Source organism: Vespa velutina, chromosome 4 (genome assembly GCF_912470025.1).
Source record: "Vespa velutina chromosome 4, iVesVel2.1, whole genome shotgun sequence".
Taxonomy (NCBI): Eukaryota; Metazoa; Arthropoda; class Insecta; order Hymenoptera; family Vespidae; genus Vespa; species Vespa velutina.
Window position 1 is genome coordinate 2519101 of NC_062191.1, and position 18838 is coordinate 2537938.

General features: G+C 29.5%; 2 protein-coding genes and 1 long non-coding RNA gene across 4 annotated transcripts; 1 reads left to right on the top strand and 2 right to left on the bottom strand.

Moving 5' to 3' along the window:
- Positions 1 to 7166: 7166 nt before the first annotated feature.
- On the bottom strand, positions 7167 to 8476 carry LOC124948278. The gene is made up of 3 exons (XR_007100641.1): positions 8006 to 8476; positions 7520 to 7612; positions 7167 to 7230 (listed from the first exon to the last, which is right to left on the bottom strand). It is a non-coding gene; the product is annotated as an uncharacterized LOC124948278 (long non-coding RNA).
- Positions 8477 to 11855: 3379 nt separating this feature from the next.
- LOC124948636 lies at positions 11856 to 15403 on the bottom strand. Its single transcript, XM_047492517.1, has one exon. It carries the CDS (start codon positions 14787 to 14789, stop codon positions 13029 to 13031), a length of 1761 nt encoding a protein of 586 aa, XP_047348473.1. The 5' UTR covers positions 14790 to 15403; the 3' UTR covers positions 11856 to 13028.
- Positions 15404 to 16781: 1378 nt separating this feature from the next.
- LOC124948431 lies at positions 16782 to 18672 on the top strand. Of its 2 annotated transcripts, none has more exons than XM_047492038.1 (5): positions 16782 to 17092; positions 17334 to 17547; positions 17628 to 17930; positions 18088 to 18238; positions 18319 to 18672. In XM_047492038.1, the coding sequence occupies exons 1-5, from the start codon at positions 17046 to 17048 to the stop codon at positions 18441 to 18443; spliced, it is 840 nt and encodes a 279-aa protein (XP_047347994.1). In that variant the 5' UTR covers positions 16782 to 17045; the 3' UTR covers positions 18444 to 18672. The 2 variants fall into 2 exon arrangements, with proteins under 2 accessions (XP_047347994.1, XP_047347993.1); XM_047492037.1 differs by having other exon boundaries at positions 16783 to 17092; positions 17196 to 17547.
- The last annotated feature ends 166 nt before the right edge of the window (positions 18673 to 18838 follow it).

Genomic DNA, 18838 nt, shown 5'->3' on the forward strand with positions numbered 1-18838 from the left:
AGAGTATAAATTCTCCTCTCACGTTCGTGAAAAAAGTTATCCTCGAAAGAAGTATATAAGGACGACGAAGAAGATGAAGAGAGGAAACTATGAAAAATCAAATTAATGAGGAAAAGAAACTGAGATAAGATTATTTGTTGCAGTCCTTGTTATACTTTGGAATATGGACAATATATCGACTTGTGTTGTTTTTCATTTCCTTTTTATGCGGTTTTTTTTTTTTTTCTTTTCTTTCTCTTTTTTTATCCTCCTCTTTTTCCTTTTAGTCACGTAATGACAAATTGTCTAACGTCTAGACAAGCAACGAAAACAAAAATATATATATATATACATATGCGTGCATGCGTATGTGCGTGGGTGTATATATATATATATATATATATATATATATATATATATATATATATATATGATAATAATGATAATAAGAAGAAGAAACTTAATCTGTGGAGTTTGAATTGTCACTCTGGCAACTGCGATTGAACTGGATTGAACCATTCCATACAATATCTACAAAAGTTTTTATAGACTTTGTCTTCGCGTTAAATTGAGATTCCTTTTCTTTAACTTCTATCATTCTTCATTTCCTTACTCCTCCCTCGGCTTTTCCCCGTTTTTCGCACTTCGAACACGATGATAACGAATTAACGTCTTTTTTTGTAGAAGTCCGCCTTGTAGCCTTCCACAGACTATGGTATAATGCCGTTACATATTTTCTTTCTTTTCTTTTTTTTTTTTCCTCCTTTTCTTTTCTTTTTTCCTTTTTTTTTCTTCCCCCCCTTGAAAAGCCAGAACAAAGTCCTACGGCGCGTGTCTGTAAAAAATACAATCTACAAACGATTGTATTTTTATTACATTTCAGACATGCTTTTCCACATCCGGATATGTACTATGTAAAGCTGTTTCAAGATAACGATTAATGCGTTATTCATCAATTAATTAACGTACGTACACCCAATTAGCCTTAATTATTCTAAATAGTACCAAGTCCAGTTTCAAAGGAAAGAGGGTCGTCTCTCTCTCTCTCTCTCTCTCTCTTTTTTCTGTCTGTCTTTCCATGTTTTTTTATATAGATAATATATATGTATATATACACACGCATATACGTGCGCGCGCGCGCACACACACACACACACGTACATACATATATATATATATACATATATACATATATATATATATATATATATATATATATATATATATATATCGTACGTGAATATGTTTCACGAAAAATATGAATAAAATTTCATGGGAATCGATAAAACGTGGAATTCTCGTTACGTATGGTGCAACATTTAAAGGATGTTCCATAATAATTCGAAGAACATACGTCATTGATCATTCTTATTAAAAGATAAAAATTGTATTATTTGTTTCTTCTCTCTCTCTTTTTTTTTATTTCTTTAATTTCATTTCTTTTTTCAAATTGTCTCGTCTTTTACCTTACGTATAATTACTTTTTTAATATTAATTATCTTACGACTATTCATATCCTTTCGTTTAGATACAAAAGGTAAATTAGAAATGTGTTCGTCGCCGTCGAAAGTTATGTTGGACAATATATTCTATGACCCTAGCGTGAGAGAATTCTATGCATCGCTATACAATTTCATGGTCGCATAGTTTTAGAGAGAACGACTTCTAACGTTGTGCCCTTGACCGTGAGCATTTACATTTTCATACCGATAGTTAAAATATTTGTGATTATGATAATGGACGAATCATAATAATCAGGATATTTCATAAAGATTGAATCATGAAAATAAATTCAAAAAGGTAGAGTCATATGTTATTATAGGCGTTTTTTAAAAATTGATTGCGACACTTTTCTCGATGATTTTTCAAAACTTTTTACATCGATTTTAATTTTAATTAAAAAAAAATTTTTTTTCTTTCTTTCTTTCTTTCTTTCTTTCTTTCTTTCTTTCGTAAATTGTAAAACTATAAGAAGAGTCCGACTACAAGCATAAAAAGTCTCCTAGAGGAATAATTGACTTTTTTTTTTTTCTTTTTTTCTTTTCTTTCTTTTTTTTTAATCAAACTTTCGATACTCTTACAAACTTCTCTGTGGTCCATCCTGTAATATTATAATATTGAAATTCTACGAACGAAACGACAAACATTGATCTACCCAAGACAGGGCAAGACCTTAAATCATAGATATATATAAATATGTAGAAAAAAAAATAAAGATTTTATATCATTCGTGGAAATTAACAGTGGTCAATGCCCACTAACCGCGTTGATATGATACACGTGGCTCTAATCTTTCTCGAATTAGCACGATAGCCGAAAGTTATATTTATATATGTACATTAAATGCGTACATGCGTTTACAAGTGCGCGAATGTCATTTTAAGAAAGGAAAAAAAAAAAAAGAAAAAAAAAAGAAGAAAAGGGAAAAAGAAAAAAAAATCGGACAGTCAGCGTAAAATAAGAGAAGAAAAAAAGAAATTAAAAAATTAAAGGATTAAAGAAAAAAAAAAAAAAAAAAAAAAAAAAAAAAAAAAAAAGAAAAAAAAGATGAAAACGTATAATGCAATCTGTTATCTGTGATGTTTCGTCGGTCTATTGGCAATATTTCTCCGACTGTGAATTTTCATGTTTTTATTGGCGCCTATATTTGAAGTTATCGGCCAATCGAAAAATTGTTAATTCTTATAATTTCTAATTGACGTATTGATAGATTAAACTTTTCTAAGTGATAAATAAATTAATCGTTTTTATCGTTTATTAACAAACAATAGATATACTTATGTGCGTATATATGTACGTATGTATGTAATGTATTTATTACATTTCCCGTCTCTTTCTCTCTCTCTCTCTCTCTCTCTCTACATATATATATATATATATATATATATATATATATATATATATCTTTGTCTCTTTCTCTCTCTTTCCCTTTCTTACATTGAAAATCTGTACTTTGCACTCGTAGTCAGATCGGCGTGGAAAAAAGTATAATATATACGCAAGATGTTATAATCATATTATAACCTTCTATTTCATATAATATATATATATATATATATATATATATATTATATGATATATTATATATATATATGTTATAGAATATACAATAATTTTATAAGTAATAATCTTACGTAATCAATTGCTCTCGATGATTTCTCACGTATGTATTATATGTATATATCGAAGATCAATAAAAATACCGATAAATGGTATTATTGATGATTAGAATAAAAATTTTGAAGAAAATGTTGGAAGTCAAACGTTGTATAACGTATGTTTACAAATATTTTCCTATTCCTCTAATAGATTCTAATCGATTAATTAGTGCGATCTAAGACGGAATAAAATGATATAATATCGATTTCATAAGCTCACGGAAATTACCATTCATAAATAAAATCGTCGTTCGTTGATATTTACGTTTGAATGTCTGTGTGTTCACGTATTTATATATCTATGATTATGAGAAATGACGAATAGAAAAATCATAATATATTATAATATACGATTAAAAATTACAAAATTTTTATTGTCCATTATATATCGTCATTGTTATTTCATCGGCATTATAGATTTCGGTGGATTTCATTTAAAAACTAAATTATACGTTATATCGTCAGATTGATAATCAAAAAAAATAATTCATTTACTATCAATGGACACGTGTCTTATTCATTATTCTCTAACAAAATATATATATGAGATTGAAACACGTGACAAGCTGGCTTACAATTCAAACGAAATTTCCCCTAAGTTATTCTCTCGATGCGTCACAGGCCTTTGTGAAAATGACCGCTGGTCATTGCTATAACCGTAACAAATCGTTGCTAAGAAGGTGATTTTTTCTTTTTTTTTTTTTCTTAATATCTTTTCTTTGGTCTTTTAATATGTCTTTCTTTTTTTCTTTTTTTTCTTTTTCTTTCTTTTTTTATTTTTTACAACCAACTAGCAATCGAACTATAATATGTATTTAGGATAATAACGTAATCATCGACTGACGAATAAGATAACCATTAATTAAATTCGATTGGTATGATATTATTTCATGTAAGAAAATATACACATACGCGTGGATACTAATTATTATAAAACGTGCTGAGAAAATGAACTATCGTCGGTAGATGATCGTTCAAAGTTGTTATCATTATCTTCGTACGACAAGGCTAAAATTACATTAGTTACAGCATATTTTCGTATTTATGAAGCTTGAAGATTTAATGGGAAGGGTCAATCAAGCTAACGTGAAACCAGTTAATTTGCCTGTTACTCCGAAGCCTCTTTACCGATTTATCTCACGTAGGTGCATATAAGTACGTATATGTAACCTCGTGTCAATAAATTAAAGATCACGCGAAGAATCCGAGATTTATCATCTTTGATCTTATATCCTTTTTTTTTTTTTTCTTTTTTCACAGAATTTACATTTAAGGAAATCATTTCAAAATTTCCTTTTTAATTACGTGGATTACGTAGATACATAAATATCAACGAAGTTCTCTGTATTTTTTTTTTATTTACAAATAATTAATTAAATGAAAAAAAAAAAGAAAAAAAACGAGGCGACTTAATACAAAGAAAAAAAATACGCACAGTTAATTAAAAAATACAATAAATAAAATAATATTACAATCTTACAAAATTATTTCGAAGTTTTTCTTTTCTTTCTTTTTTCTTTTTACAATCGACTCATTATCTATAAACTTAATAATAAGAATTCAACTCACCCGTGGCATATTAGCGATGATGAAAATGTCGTAGCCGGATGAAGACGTTCGATATTTTGAGAAATAATAGAGTTATTAAAATCGTGAATAGTAGTGTAGAAAGTTTTTGGCTTTCCCTTTTCGATGATCTCTTCTTTTGAGAATCGACAACAGGGTGCGGTTGTGTTTGCCACGGACGGCCGGCTTTTACTAAATGTCGCTATCGTTATCGCGAGGCTTCTACCTTCATCCTGAACCACCGTCGTGGCTTCGCGTGCAGAGTCACCCCTAGTCGCTTCCACGCGCACCCTCGTGAGCCCTTTAGCGATGAAGGAGCTAGGGTCGGAGAACGGATAACTCCCATTCAACAACGTTCATACACAAATACATGTACACAACAATTTTTACTCCACATGTTTCGATTTTTATCCTTCCTTATATCGCTTTACTTTTATATTATTTCTTAATGTATTATTTATATCATTCTATTTATTTTACTTTTTGTTTGTTCTTTTTTTTTTCTTTTTTTTTTTATTTGCAACAAACATTTTAGAAAATTATCATGTATATGTGTATATATATTTATTTATTTATTTATTTATTTATTTATTTATTTATTTATTTATTTATTTATTTATTTAATGTTAGAACGAAGAATAAAATAGATTGAAAACCTCTGAAATTTTATTATATTCATGTATAATATATATAAAAATAATATAGATCTATTTCGAAATTATTTATTAATCATAGATTTTCAGATTTTAATGCAGTGTTCGTTTCTCTTTCGAAAAAAAAGGAATTAATAAAAAATAAATAAAAAAAGAAAAAAAGCATGATAAAAAAAAGAAAAAGAAAGGAACTTATCGACAACTTATTATCATATTATTTCAGTGCATAATTTGACCTCTCTCAAAAATCAAATAAGCTATCTAAGCCAATGGATATGATCATGCATAAAATAATTTATTATGTTATTTTCGAGCAATATATGTCGATATTGAAAATCAACAAAGATATCCAATAAAACATTCGAATATCTTTATAAAAATACGATAAATGATCTGGAACTTTCGTTATTTTACAATCGAACCGAACGTTATAGGTATGCGTATAAATAATTTATTTTTTCGATGGTATAAAATCAGGGAGTTAAATTAAAATGAGAGAGTGTTATTAAAGATCAGAGAGTACGTGACTTGAAATTCTACAAAAGGAAGAAATTTCGGGATAAAACGAGAAGGAAGATAATATTTTTTTATTGCTGTTGTGGTTAAATCGACATAAGAAAACGAGAACGATCGTGCACTAAGAACGATAAGAAATAATATGATAAAATCGTGATTACTCGTTTGTTTGATAATTATGTTTAATATGATAAGAGAAAGATGTATATATACATATATTTTTTTTTTTCATATCCCTTCAATTATACTCATAGTCGTTTATTATTTCGTGCAAGAAAGGAAAAATATTCGAATTTCTTCGATCACGGTCGTTCTCGTGTCTCCGTCGTATTCGTCGAGTAAAGGAACCCCCATTGTTTGATAACTCCAATCGTTTCACTTTTAAATGGTTTTCCGATCTCTCGATGAGAGTTACGTGACTAAGAACGTAAAATCAAATTCCGACATAATAGAATAGCTCACGTTATTTTTTCTTCTATTTCCTTTATTCTTATTCTTATTGTAAGATTAATATAATATGGTTATCTAAATAGTATTTTTACATCGAGAACGGTAGCTTTGTATTTCCCTGATAACATTATTTTGAATATTTTTGAGATGAATGAATATAAAAAGTATATATAATATGTATGTGTATGTATAAGCGAATGAAATTGTTTTGATCTTAATGTTCCGTCCATTAAATTTCAACATTTCAACTAACAGATTAATGACTCGTACATTGACTTCCCCTCTCAAACTTTACTCGATTGCTTGTGCGCACGTCATTATCTCCTCTAAGGTTTCTAACGCTTTTCTAGATAATGATAACTGGCTAGTAGATAACGAAAGATCGTTAAGGAAAGTTCTCTGATAACATTTCTTTGCGTACCTCTAACAATGTTCTCTGCGTTTACCAAAATGATTATAGGTTTCAATAAGTACGAATAAACGAATTCAATTAAATTTGTTTATATCTTATCGTCGACTATATATATATGTATGTATGAATGCATGTATCAAAAAAGATATATATATATATATATGTGTGTGTGTGTATTTGTTCGTAGGCATTGTTAAATCTAGCAAATAAAAATTATATATATATATATATATATATATATATATATATATATATATATAAATGATTCAAAGTTAAATATTATAATTTACGAGATCTTTTTTAACATAGATTGACCATATACAAAGACTTTATAACGAAGGCCTCTCGAGTATTTCGATCTAAACTTAAGTTTGACAAAATTTTGACCTAAACCGCCAGCCTTAATCCATACAGCACCGTTGTCTTCGTCGGATAATGAATCGATCACTATGCAAGTAATGATAGCCATTGTTGGTCCATATTCTGCTTCTACTTCCTGTAAACAAGACAGAGAAAAAAGAAAGAGAGAAGAGGAAATAGAGAAAAAATTATAATGCAAACGTTTACGATGATATAAATCATCTAATTATTTATAATGCAATTGTGCGTACGTGTATGAGCGTGCGGTTGGGTTAATATAAAAAAAAAAAAAAGAAAAAAAAAAATATTCGATGTACTACCTTTTTGTTTTTGTTGTTATTCGAATTCGATTGAAAACAAATAAAAACCAAATATATATATATATATATATATATATATATATATTAATTGAAAATAAATAATACCTGATTGATACCGAATCTGTGTGGTCTGCGTACGTCGTATTCCCATATAATTTCGTCGTTTGGTTGCCGTTGACAATCTGCGTATCGAAACGCCTCACCAACGCAAATAGTAACGAGAAGAAGTAAAAAAGGAAAAACGTAATATGTCAAATGGCTCATGTTCGTTTCTATAATCGGTAACACCCTCTTTTGTATAAAAAAAAAAAAAAAAAAGAAAAAAAAACAAGAAAAAAAAAAAAAAAAAAAAAGAAGAAAAGTGGACAAAGACGTACGTAAGTATGTACGTAAGTACGCACGTAAGTACGTATCTATGTATCTATGTATGTATATTATTTATTTATTTATGTATTGACGTATATATTTACGTATCTATTTACGTATATACGTATATATATATATATATATATATATATATATATATATATACATATATATGTATGTGTGCGTGCGTGTATGTATATATAGCTCTTTCGTAATTGTTGTTACTTTTTTTGCGTATTCGTTAAAACGATTCGAGAAGATGAAATCGATCGTCTGTCTTTTAAAAACTTTAGGTACGCGAACGAGTAAAAAACAGTATATATTCGTTATCGCGTTGCCGGTCTGCCACTCCGTGTAGCACTAACAACGAGAAAGTATTAATAGCTGACCATCGATACACCGAAAGAGTTCCCCCTTTCGAGACGTATATTTACTCTGTGTGTTACTTACTCTGCATGCATTTCGTCTTGTTGTAACGAGATTAGATACAAACAAGGTACACTGTTATCTAATTTATAATGCTTTTTTGAATACGCTTTTTCGACCCACGATATCTTTAATGCCACATTCAATTATGCAATAACCATATTTGTCTCTCTCTCTCTCTCTCTCTCTCTCTCTCTCTCTTTCTCTCTCTATCTCTCTCTCTCTCTCTCTCTCTCCCTTTCTTTCGTGATGATCATATATTATATTTGTAAATAAAGAATATATCTAACTCTCTATTCCTTAACATACGAAGAGATTTATGCGTACTTACTCGTGTTTATCAAGAAGAAGAAAAGAAAAAGTAAAGGAATGAAAGAAAAAAGAAAACAAAAAAAAAAAAAAAATAAAAAAGAGAAAAAGAAAGGAAGAAAAAAAAAAAAAAAAAGTTTTCATCAATTCATTTACCATTATTACAAATTGTCTGTCGAGAATTTTCTAAAGAACGATATGCAAAGTGTATCTTCGTTTCTTTTCTCCTTCTTTTCTTCTTTTTCTTTTCTTTTCTTTTTTTTCTTCTTTTTCTTTTTTCATGCATAAAGAAAAAAAAAAATCGACAATTAAAACGAAGAACCTTGATCTTCTTTTTCTTATATAACCTCATATATATATATATATATTGTTTGCTTGAATTTTTCAATATACACTTTATCTATCTCGCGATGAACTTAATCGTTATATATTTATAATATTTTTATTATATGTACTTTTTTATGATATATAAATAAATACATATTAATTAACGAGAATATTTCTATTTTGTTATCAAATTTGATATAACTTTTAGAATAATTAAATGCGATTTAAAGAGAGATCATCATCATCATCATCATCATCATCATAATACGACCGACTTAGAAGGTGTCTGTTACGGGAAATGAGAAACTACATAGGGAGTAAGTTTATAATGGGGTCCGAAGTATAGTACAAAGAGTTAAGTGGTCTTCGAACACGCGCATCGCATTTATATACCCTCTTTCGAAATTTCAACTGCAATTTCGCGTCCTAGAATTACGTAAAATATCGCGCGTTATTATCATTAATGTATTGTACATACGTACATATATATATATATAAAGCACACATATATAAAATATAATTTGATTATATTCGTAGGTAGTCTCCTTTTCACTATTCTTATAATATTCAATTTCAAGGAGTGCAATAATACTATTGTCTAGCTCGAAGAAGAGGACACTTGTTGATGTTAACGAGGACGCGTGCGGTTTCGTTGTAACGTAGACCGAAACGCGAACGACTTTTTCTGATCGTTCTTTCGTGTGCTTTTAAACTCCACACGAAATTGCAAGTTTATGCGGTGCATAAACGTTGAAAAGAATGAAAGGATTGAATCGTAAAATAAATTTACTACTAACAAAAGCAAGTGCTAGCTTATTCGTTCGTTCGTTCGTTCGTTCGTTCGTTCGTTCGTTCTTTCGTTCGTTTGCTCTCTCGCTCGTAATCAGTAAGTGGGGGTTGTCAGTGTTAGTTAGAGACCACTGGTATGTGAGTCAGATGGATTGGTTCCCACAATGTCGTACCTGGAACCACGTGGTACGCATTACCCAAGAAAATGACTTTACTTCTATCTCTTCCTAAGATATCCCCGGTTAAGGACCTTAAATTTCTTTTCTACTAAATCATTTTTCTTCTTTTATTTCTTTTTTCTTTTTTCTTCTTTTTTCTTTTCCTTTTTTTTTTTTTCTTTTTTTCCTCTCTCTTTTATTATTCGTATAATTACACATAATTACAGTATCTCGGAAAGATTGAATTTTTACATTGTAAGAAAAATAAATTCACGAATTCGAATTATAAAATGAAATATTTTTTCAAGGATCCAAAGATCAAGCTTACGATGAGCATGAGTTATTACAAATTCATAGGATATCGTTAAATTAATTACGATTATGCGCAATATACGTGTAGATAAATATTCATCGTATTTAAACTCCTCGTACGTAGATATGATTAAATGAGAAATACATATATGCATTGACTAAATTTTATTACGCATATTACAATCGGAGATAAAGAAATAAAAATGATATACTTACTTATGTGGTTATTAATTTTTATTGTATTTATTGGCGTGATCGTATTCGTCAATAAAATTATTATAACGATAAAAGATTTTTTTCCTTTTTTTTTTTCTTTTTTCTTTTTTTTTTTGGTATAATACGTATAATATATATACATAATATACATAATATATATGTATATATATATATATATATCTTCATTGTTCTATACTATATTCTATATACATAAATACATACATAATATCTTGGATGTAATGAGTAAATAGAAACAAATAACCGAACATTTGTCGAAGAAGACTTCTATAAATTTTCATAAGAGAATAAAAGATGAACGCTTTTATTGCATGTCTTATCTTTAAGGAGGAAAAAAAAAAAAAAAAAGCAGGAAGGCATATACATCGATTTATTTCTTCGCCGTCGCCAAGGTACTACATTTCAATATTATCGCATGATAAAACAGTGTTAGAGAGAGAGAGAGGGAGAGAGAGAAAGAGAGAGAGAAAGAGAGAGATTCTATATAATCGTTTGGTTTAAAACTTCCTAAGATCCTTCTTCATTCATAGTTTTTCTACTTTTTTATTATCAATTTAAGGAATTTAAGGAAAAAAGGATCAAGTTTGAAATGTATTAAAGATTGTGAGTATGTGTACGAGTGTATGTGTATTAGCTTATAATTCGAAGATCTAAATAAAAGTTACGATTAAACGAAGTCACGTGAATGATTCCTACATATATATATATATATATATATATATATATATATATATAAAATTGTAATAATATCTAATTGATAATAATAATTATAATTTTCGTCAATGACATTGACAAAGAGTTAAATCGATTATTATATATCGATTATCTGTTAACATCGGACAAATCTCAATGTCTGTTGAATGGATTACTAAAGAATATATAAAGATTAAAAGAGAAAGAAGAAGAAAGAGAGACCGAAAAAAGAGAGGAAAAAAGGAAGAAAGAGAAAGGGAGAAAGAGAGAGAGAGGGATTGTAGAAGATGATAATACTGACATGAAACATCTTTCGAACTGTCGACCCCAGGCTGTCAAAGTCCGTCAGCCAGGGTTGCCCCATAGGTCATCCTTCTATCCATAACAGACATTATTTACAGCCTTGCAAATATACATATACAGAGAGATTAATCCGACAAACTAAGTTTATATATGTCTACTGCTGTAACACAAACAGCCATGATAAAACTTAATCGGTTAATATAATATGTAAGTGTAATGTGTTATACGAATTTCGAAGGTTTTTTTCAATGTTTCTATAAAGAGAGTGAGAGAGAGAGAGAGAGAGAGAGAGAGAGAGAGAGAGAGAGAGAGAGAGAGAATACTTCGATAAAGAGAAATCTTTATACTTGATTTAAATTAATTTTGCATTTTATTGCATTGCTTTTTTTATATAACTAATGAATATATTAATATGTGTGTATGTAAATATGTAAGTATGTGTATGTATATATATATATATATATATATATATATATACATTATAATATAATAATTAGGAGTGTAATTAGATACAATTCCCTTTGTTCGTATATTACTTATCGATTTTATTTGGCAGGTTATAGAACAACGACGACATCATTATCATTATCATCATCATCATCATCATCATCATAATAATAATAATAATCATCATCAGCAGCAGCAGCAGCAGTAACAGTAGCAGTAGCAGTAGCGGTATCAGAAACACCGTTTTTACATAAGTTTCTTATCATTCACTATTGCTTAAATATAAAATACTATTAATAAGATGATCATTCAGTTTATAAATAGAGATTAGTCAGCTTTATGTTGATCTCTATGATTTTTTAATGAACAGAAAAAAAAAAAAGAAGAAGAAGAAGAAGAGGAAATATACGATGCCACTTTAAAATCGATAGCCTTCGCAATAACGAAACGTATATACTCTTTTAAAGAAAATATGATGATTGTTAATAGGGATCGATAAAAGAGAAAGAAAAAAAAAAAAAAAAGAAAAAATAGAAAAAAAGGAAGAAAGAAAGAAAGAAAGAAAAAAGAACAAGAAAGAGATACGCGCCTAACATTTTTTCTTCTATTTTCTATTTCTATGCTAGATCCGTTAAATCCTACTATTTACAAGAATAAAATGACGAACAAAAAAGATAATAACCATGATATTTTAATGTTTTACATTGGAAACACATGGGAGAAAATGCTATATTTTGAAATGTCTACTATATTCATATATATATATATATATATATATATATATATATATATATATATATATATATATACACACTTTGGGATTGTTATCGTGTCAGTCTACGAAGATAGGAACGTATCAATCGTAACGGAAGCCTTATATATGTGTATGTTGCATTAACGGTGATAACGCGTGAACCGTACGTGCATCATTTTCACCCATCTGCACTGTGACACGTACACCAAGACAAATTTGAAAGAATGCTCGTAAGCAAATGAGAAAAAGAAAAAAGGAGAATGTATATTTTTATAATGATTAGAGATGCGAACTTGACCCTTGTAAATCTGTTTTCAGTTTACGTTTTTTGATTCCTTTTGACATTGGAGCAACAGATACAGAGAGGAAAGAGGGATAAAAAGAAAGAGAGAGAGAGACAAAGAAAAGGAGAACGATACGGGTAGAGTTTTAAATTAACAAAGGTCAATAGATCCTGATCGAAATTTTGGGATAGGGTATCGCGATGAGGATGACCTCATTGCACCACCGCAAGAGGTGGATTGTGTCTGGCAGGTTGCGCCCTGATAGCGCCAGCAACTCTTCTGAACGGTAATTGCAGATGATAGTAGGCACAATAAGGTAATGGGTCCCAGTATACAAATAGTGCTTCCCTTTTATCGATAATCGTGCCCATGAGACGAGGAGTTGTCTCACCAAGCAAACGTTTGTTCGTACTTCGTTCGTTAGTTGTTCCATCTGTTGTTTGCTCATGTTGTTGTCTATCGTTGCTGATAAGTACGGCCGAATTTTCTCTGGAAAAATGTCTGCAGGGTCGCCATACTAAACGAGGATGTATTCCGGTATGACATACGTAAGGAAGGCTAACTCCTATACGACAGCCGATGCATACCAATGGTCCTTGATTTTCGCTTATGGCTAACCTAAAGCTCAAGTGTCCATTGATCTTCGTAGCAAAGGAACGTGCAAAGAATCGATCCAACCACTGCGTTACATCCGTACGATTTTCCAATATGAGCCCTTGAGACTCATCAACTCGGCATGTTACGTTTGCTACGATTCGTGACTCCTTAACGGTTGTACACGTGATAAAATGATCACCGCCTGGATCACGTATCACAACCCATGGTTTCGTTTCGCTGATCTCATGTTGCTGGTTCATGAATTCCCACGATGTCGATGGTAATGCGATTTTTGCTCTGTCCCTCATGCCGGCTGGGCCAGCCGCCAGCATCACGTACCTTCCCGTTCTGAAGGTATTGTCCTCGTAAAGCCGTGATACATCCTGTACCGATCGTAAGACGAAATGATCTGGCGTTTGCAAACCTAAGGAACGACATCGTCGTAATAGTTCCAACGGATCGTCCAGAGCCGTCACTTCACTCGCGCTCGGCACGAAACATTCACATCCCATATTCTCCAAGTACGGTTTCGCTAAGGCGTCGTAATAAGCGGTACTGGTGACGCTCACTGGTATATAATATGCAGCCTTCTCTTTCTTTACGATATCCTTTAAAGCCTTTACATACTCAGCGGCACTACCTGGACCTGGTCGTGGCACAGTGTAGAATTTCGAACAAGCCGTAGAAAATTTAGCCAATCCAAATAGCCCATCTAATTCACAAATGACCACTCTAGCACCGGCTTTGTAAAAGTTACGTGCTAGATGAACGGCTTGAACTGTGCTACCACCACTGATCAAAACGCATCTTTTGTTTCTTGCTCTTTCCGAGGATTGAGTGTATAGGATAGTTATGAACCATTTCAAGCTTGTAAGTGGTAGTTGGATGATCGTCCAGAACAAATTAATCACAGCGGATAACCAAATAGTTGGCGTCCAAATAGTATAAATGATAACGTTGTATATGGCTTTCAAGAAATTCGATATCAAACCGAAATACCAATAGAAAATTCTTGTGAAGAAAAAAGATTTGCAACTATGATTCTTGTTTTTAATTTGATGTAACGTTTGTTGTTGCTGCTGCTGCTGCTGCTGCTGCTGCTGCTGTTGATGATGATGATGATAGTGATGGTAGTGATTATGTCTCGAAGAAAGGATCACCGTGCTCGAACTGCTAGATGTTTGAGACAAATTCGATGTGTTTGAAGAATTTGATACGTTCGATGTTGAACGCTTTAAAGTCGAGATCGGCGGAGATAGTGGTGGCGATGTCGACAATGGTGTGCCGGGCAGTAGCGGTGAAGCGCTATTGCTCCTAGAAATTGGTGAGTTCGTTGACCAATATTTAGAAGAATTCTCGCCCGAACAGGCAGGCATGATCGATGTTCTTCACCTTCTTCCGTTTTTTTTTTTCTGGCGTTATATCTCTTTTTTTCTATTATATCTTTTAGGCAGGATGGGAAGCCTTCCGAGTATCTTTCGAAATCACATTAGCATCAAGTCCAATACGAGTTAAATATCAGGAAATGAACGTCGTAGCTTCCACCATTTTTTGTTTTTTTTTTTGCTTTCGACGCTGCGTTCTCTTCTATTCTAAACTGGAGATCAAATAATTCAGACTCTCTTGTAATTTTTCTCGTATATCTTCTTTGATATTTTTAAGTGATTTAATGTATACTACAAAAAATATAACAATGGTTTTTTCTTTTCCTTTCTATCTTTTTTTTCGAAAATGAATCGAACTTACAAACACGTTATTGGATAATCAATTTGACGAATATTCATTGAAATCTCATCTAATCGTGTATTAAGTCCACACGGAGCTCTTTATAAGGCACCACTAATTATAAATGAACTTTATTCTGTTAGACACACGAATAGGATCATCTTATGCAATTTTCTTGAGAATTGGCTGTTTGCAGACACAGTATTAACTGAACGCAATCCTCGAGGTTCCCGGTCTCTTATGAAGTCTGCATCATGGCCGTGCTATGAACCGCGCTTATCTAATCGTAATGTTCCACTCGTTGCAATGAAAAGAAAGAAGAATCTCAATCGCTGTATGAATCCAATTGCTATAATTTACTTTTTTTCGAATAAGAAGTCCTAATAGAAATTATTTATTCTCTGTAAATTACAATTACAAGGAAATATGTTTTTTTAGAATTCTTACATAACGAATTAATTGAATATTACATATTATTTCAAATATTTAAATTTGTTCGAATTGAAAATTGATAGATATTGCGTCAATCAATAAATAAATAATAATCCATCTATGATGTTCTATCGCATTCGTAATAATCTACAAGTTTAATCAAAATTAGATCAAAAAATTCTTGACGTACATACATGCATACGTATGAAAGAAAATTAATGGTATTATAATGACATTTTAAATGTCATTTCAGTATTCATATCATAAACATATATCTACATGTTTTTATTGCATAGTATATAACGATCAGGTGTATTGTTTTTTATTGTATATATTGAATATATATTTATTAAATATATATTTATATTCTATTGAAAATACATTTCAATGTGTACATTTTAAAAATAAATTGACGCATTTAAATTTTACAATAAATATGTTGAATATTTAAAAATTATTATTAATTAATTATGTTTATTTTTCAATCCTTTTGATAATTATTTATATGAATTTTATTTGTTGCGCCTGTTGATAGATATCACTTCATACTTTGTTAATAATTGTGCTTGCGAACGCCATCTATCAATAAGAAACATTTTTTAACCCCATATGATAGACGATATAATGATTCATGCATATATGAATGAATGTTTTGCCTACAATAAGGGGCTGAACAATTTTTTTTATCGGTAGATGATAATATCATTGTTATTGACAAAGTTTGTCTGTCAATAAGTTATTAAAGTACTTAATATTTATACAAATATATGACTACAAGCCATTGATATTAATTGTATCGGATAATGTAAAGAATTTAAATGTATAAATTTTTTTTTCTAATAAATGTAACTTTCGTAGATAATGATAAAGAAACTAAAATGCAACATGACGGTAAACAAACATTATCGAATAAGTTTACATTTTCTTCATACCTAATAATTTGTTTATATTAATGTTGAACAAATTTAAAAAATATTTTTAACATTTATATTATTGAAATGATTATTTTGTAAATTTATCGTTGACGTAACTATAGTATAGAACAAAGATAAAAAAGAAACAATGTTTCCATATTCTTATATATTATATATATATATATATATATATATATATATATATATATATATATATATATATGTATATATATATATATGTATGTAGCTGAATTCATCCAATCAAACTTTCAGACTTTAACGTTTAGATAAATTCAAATTTTACCACAAAGACTTGACGTATTTACACTGAATAGAAATAATAAATTGTGATAATTAGAAAATATATATTATACTGTAAATAAAGAATCATTTTTAAGAGATTTTTTTCGTAGTGAATAATTTCGATATTTTCAATCAAATATATTCTGCTTTGTAACGTCCATATAACCGGATCCATTTGTGTGAGAGCTGTCAACAAGAACGGGATACTTTTGTCCTTGCATTCATTTCTTTATAACTTTAAATAATTCTTTAATAAATATGCCACGTACTAAGAAGAAAGAAAAACAAATAGCTAAACAGGAAAGGTAATATATAGATAGTTTAATATATTAATTTAATAATCTTAATTCTTAAAAAGAAAAAAAGAAAATAGTTCTTATAACATAATAATTGTAAATGTAATTTCAGCAAACAAATATCTATAGCTATTCAGACTGATGATACTGACAATCTTGAGATAATTCGTTTGCAAGAACAATTAAAAATGTTACAATTAGAAAATGATACTCTGAAAAAACATGCTGATAGTAATTTTCTTTCTTCAAGAAACTTTTCTGTAAAAACTAATTTGGATGTCGTTCAAAGTCCAAAAAAAATTAATGAAACACTAAAAGGAGATTCTCAAGTTTTAAAAAGTGCTACCAAACAAAAAACATGTACGTGCAAAGGTAATTGTTCTACCAAAATATGTGGTTGTGTTAAACACCAACGTAAATGTGGTCCAACTTGTAAATGTAATGATCAAGCTTGTCAAAACCAGGTAATTTTATCTGTCAAATTTTTTTACCTAATTGCTAATACTCATGATACTAATCCTTTTATTTTTATTTGTAACAATAGAAATTAGAAAATAAAGAAAATGTAGAAAGTATGGAAAATAAAATGTTAAATCAAACACAAAAGTTAGAAGATATGTCTGCGAAAAGTGAAAATACACATCAGGGTTTATTCAGTCCTACGCAAACGGATAATGAAGTTAAGCTCGATAATGTTCAGTTTGAGGAAATATCTTTTGATAATAAAAAAACATTAACTTATGAAGATGAAGATTTTCAAGAAGAGGAAACAGTCGTGAAGAAGGATTTAAATCAAAGAAAAAAGAAAAATAAACAGCAACATGAAGACACATATAATATATCTGAAGTATAAAAAATTAAAAAAATTATATAATCAATATAATATAATCAATATCAGAGATTATATTTAAATTATATTATCTATTAAGAGAGAGAGAGAGAGAGAGAGAGAGAGTGAAAGATAGAGAGAGAGAGAGAGATAATTATTAACTTCATTCTTATAGGTGAATACAAGCTTTGATCCTATGAAACCAAAACGACAATTACCAAGAACTCCGCCACATGCCAATGTTGATTCTGAATCTGATAATGTTGTAACTAATGTTGAAACACCTACAGAAAAAATTGAACAAAAAGATGATACCATTCCAGAAGGTAAAATTCATATTGAATACATTATCTTATAAATACATTAATAAATTTATCTGCTTTATAAACATATTAATTTTTTACAGTATTGAATCAAGAGAATGTAGATTTGGATAAACTCAGTATAGAACTCGTTAAATGTAATAAATGTAAAAGAAAGTTTTATCCATGGAGAGTAGAAGTACACGAAAGTGCTTGTCATAGATTGTAATCAATTATTTACATAAACATATCTGACTATAACAAATGAAATGTCTATTTTATATATTTGACATGATAATTATTATAATAACTATATATTAATAATGATAAACAATATACGAGAAATTAAAATTTTTAACAGAAAGATCATAGAATAATTATCAGAATCCTATCTTAAGTTAATAAGGGAAAATAATACACTAAATCTTTGGCCCATTCAATATAATTATACCGAACAAGTTCTACTATACAATATTATTTCAATGCCATCTAACAATATAATAGAGCTAAATATAAATATATCTATATATAAAAATATATATTTATATATATTTTATATATATATATATATTTATATAGGTATGTATATGTAATGTTTATTATGTAACATATTTATGGTTTCTA

Coding starts and splice junctions, on each gene's coding strand:
- LOC124948431 (XM_047492037.1), top strand. CDS start 17,046: ATGCCACGTACTAAGAAGAAAGAAAAACAAATAGCTAAACAGGAAAG. Junction 17,093..17,195: donor CAAATAGCTAAACAGGAAAG/GTAATATATAGA, acceptor ATGTAATTTCAG/CAAACAAATATCTATAGCTA. Junction 17,931..18,087: donor ACACATATAATATATCTGAA/GTATAAAAAATT, acceptor TCATTCTTATAG/GTGAATACAAGCTTTGATCC.
- LOC124948636 (XM_047492517.1), bottom strand. CDS start 14,789: ATGCCTGCCTGTTCGGGCGAGAATTCTTCTAAATATTGGTCAACGAAC.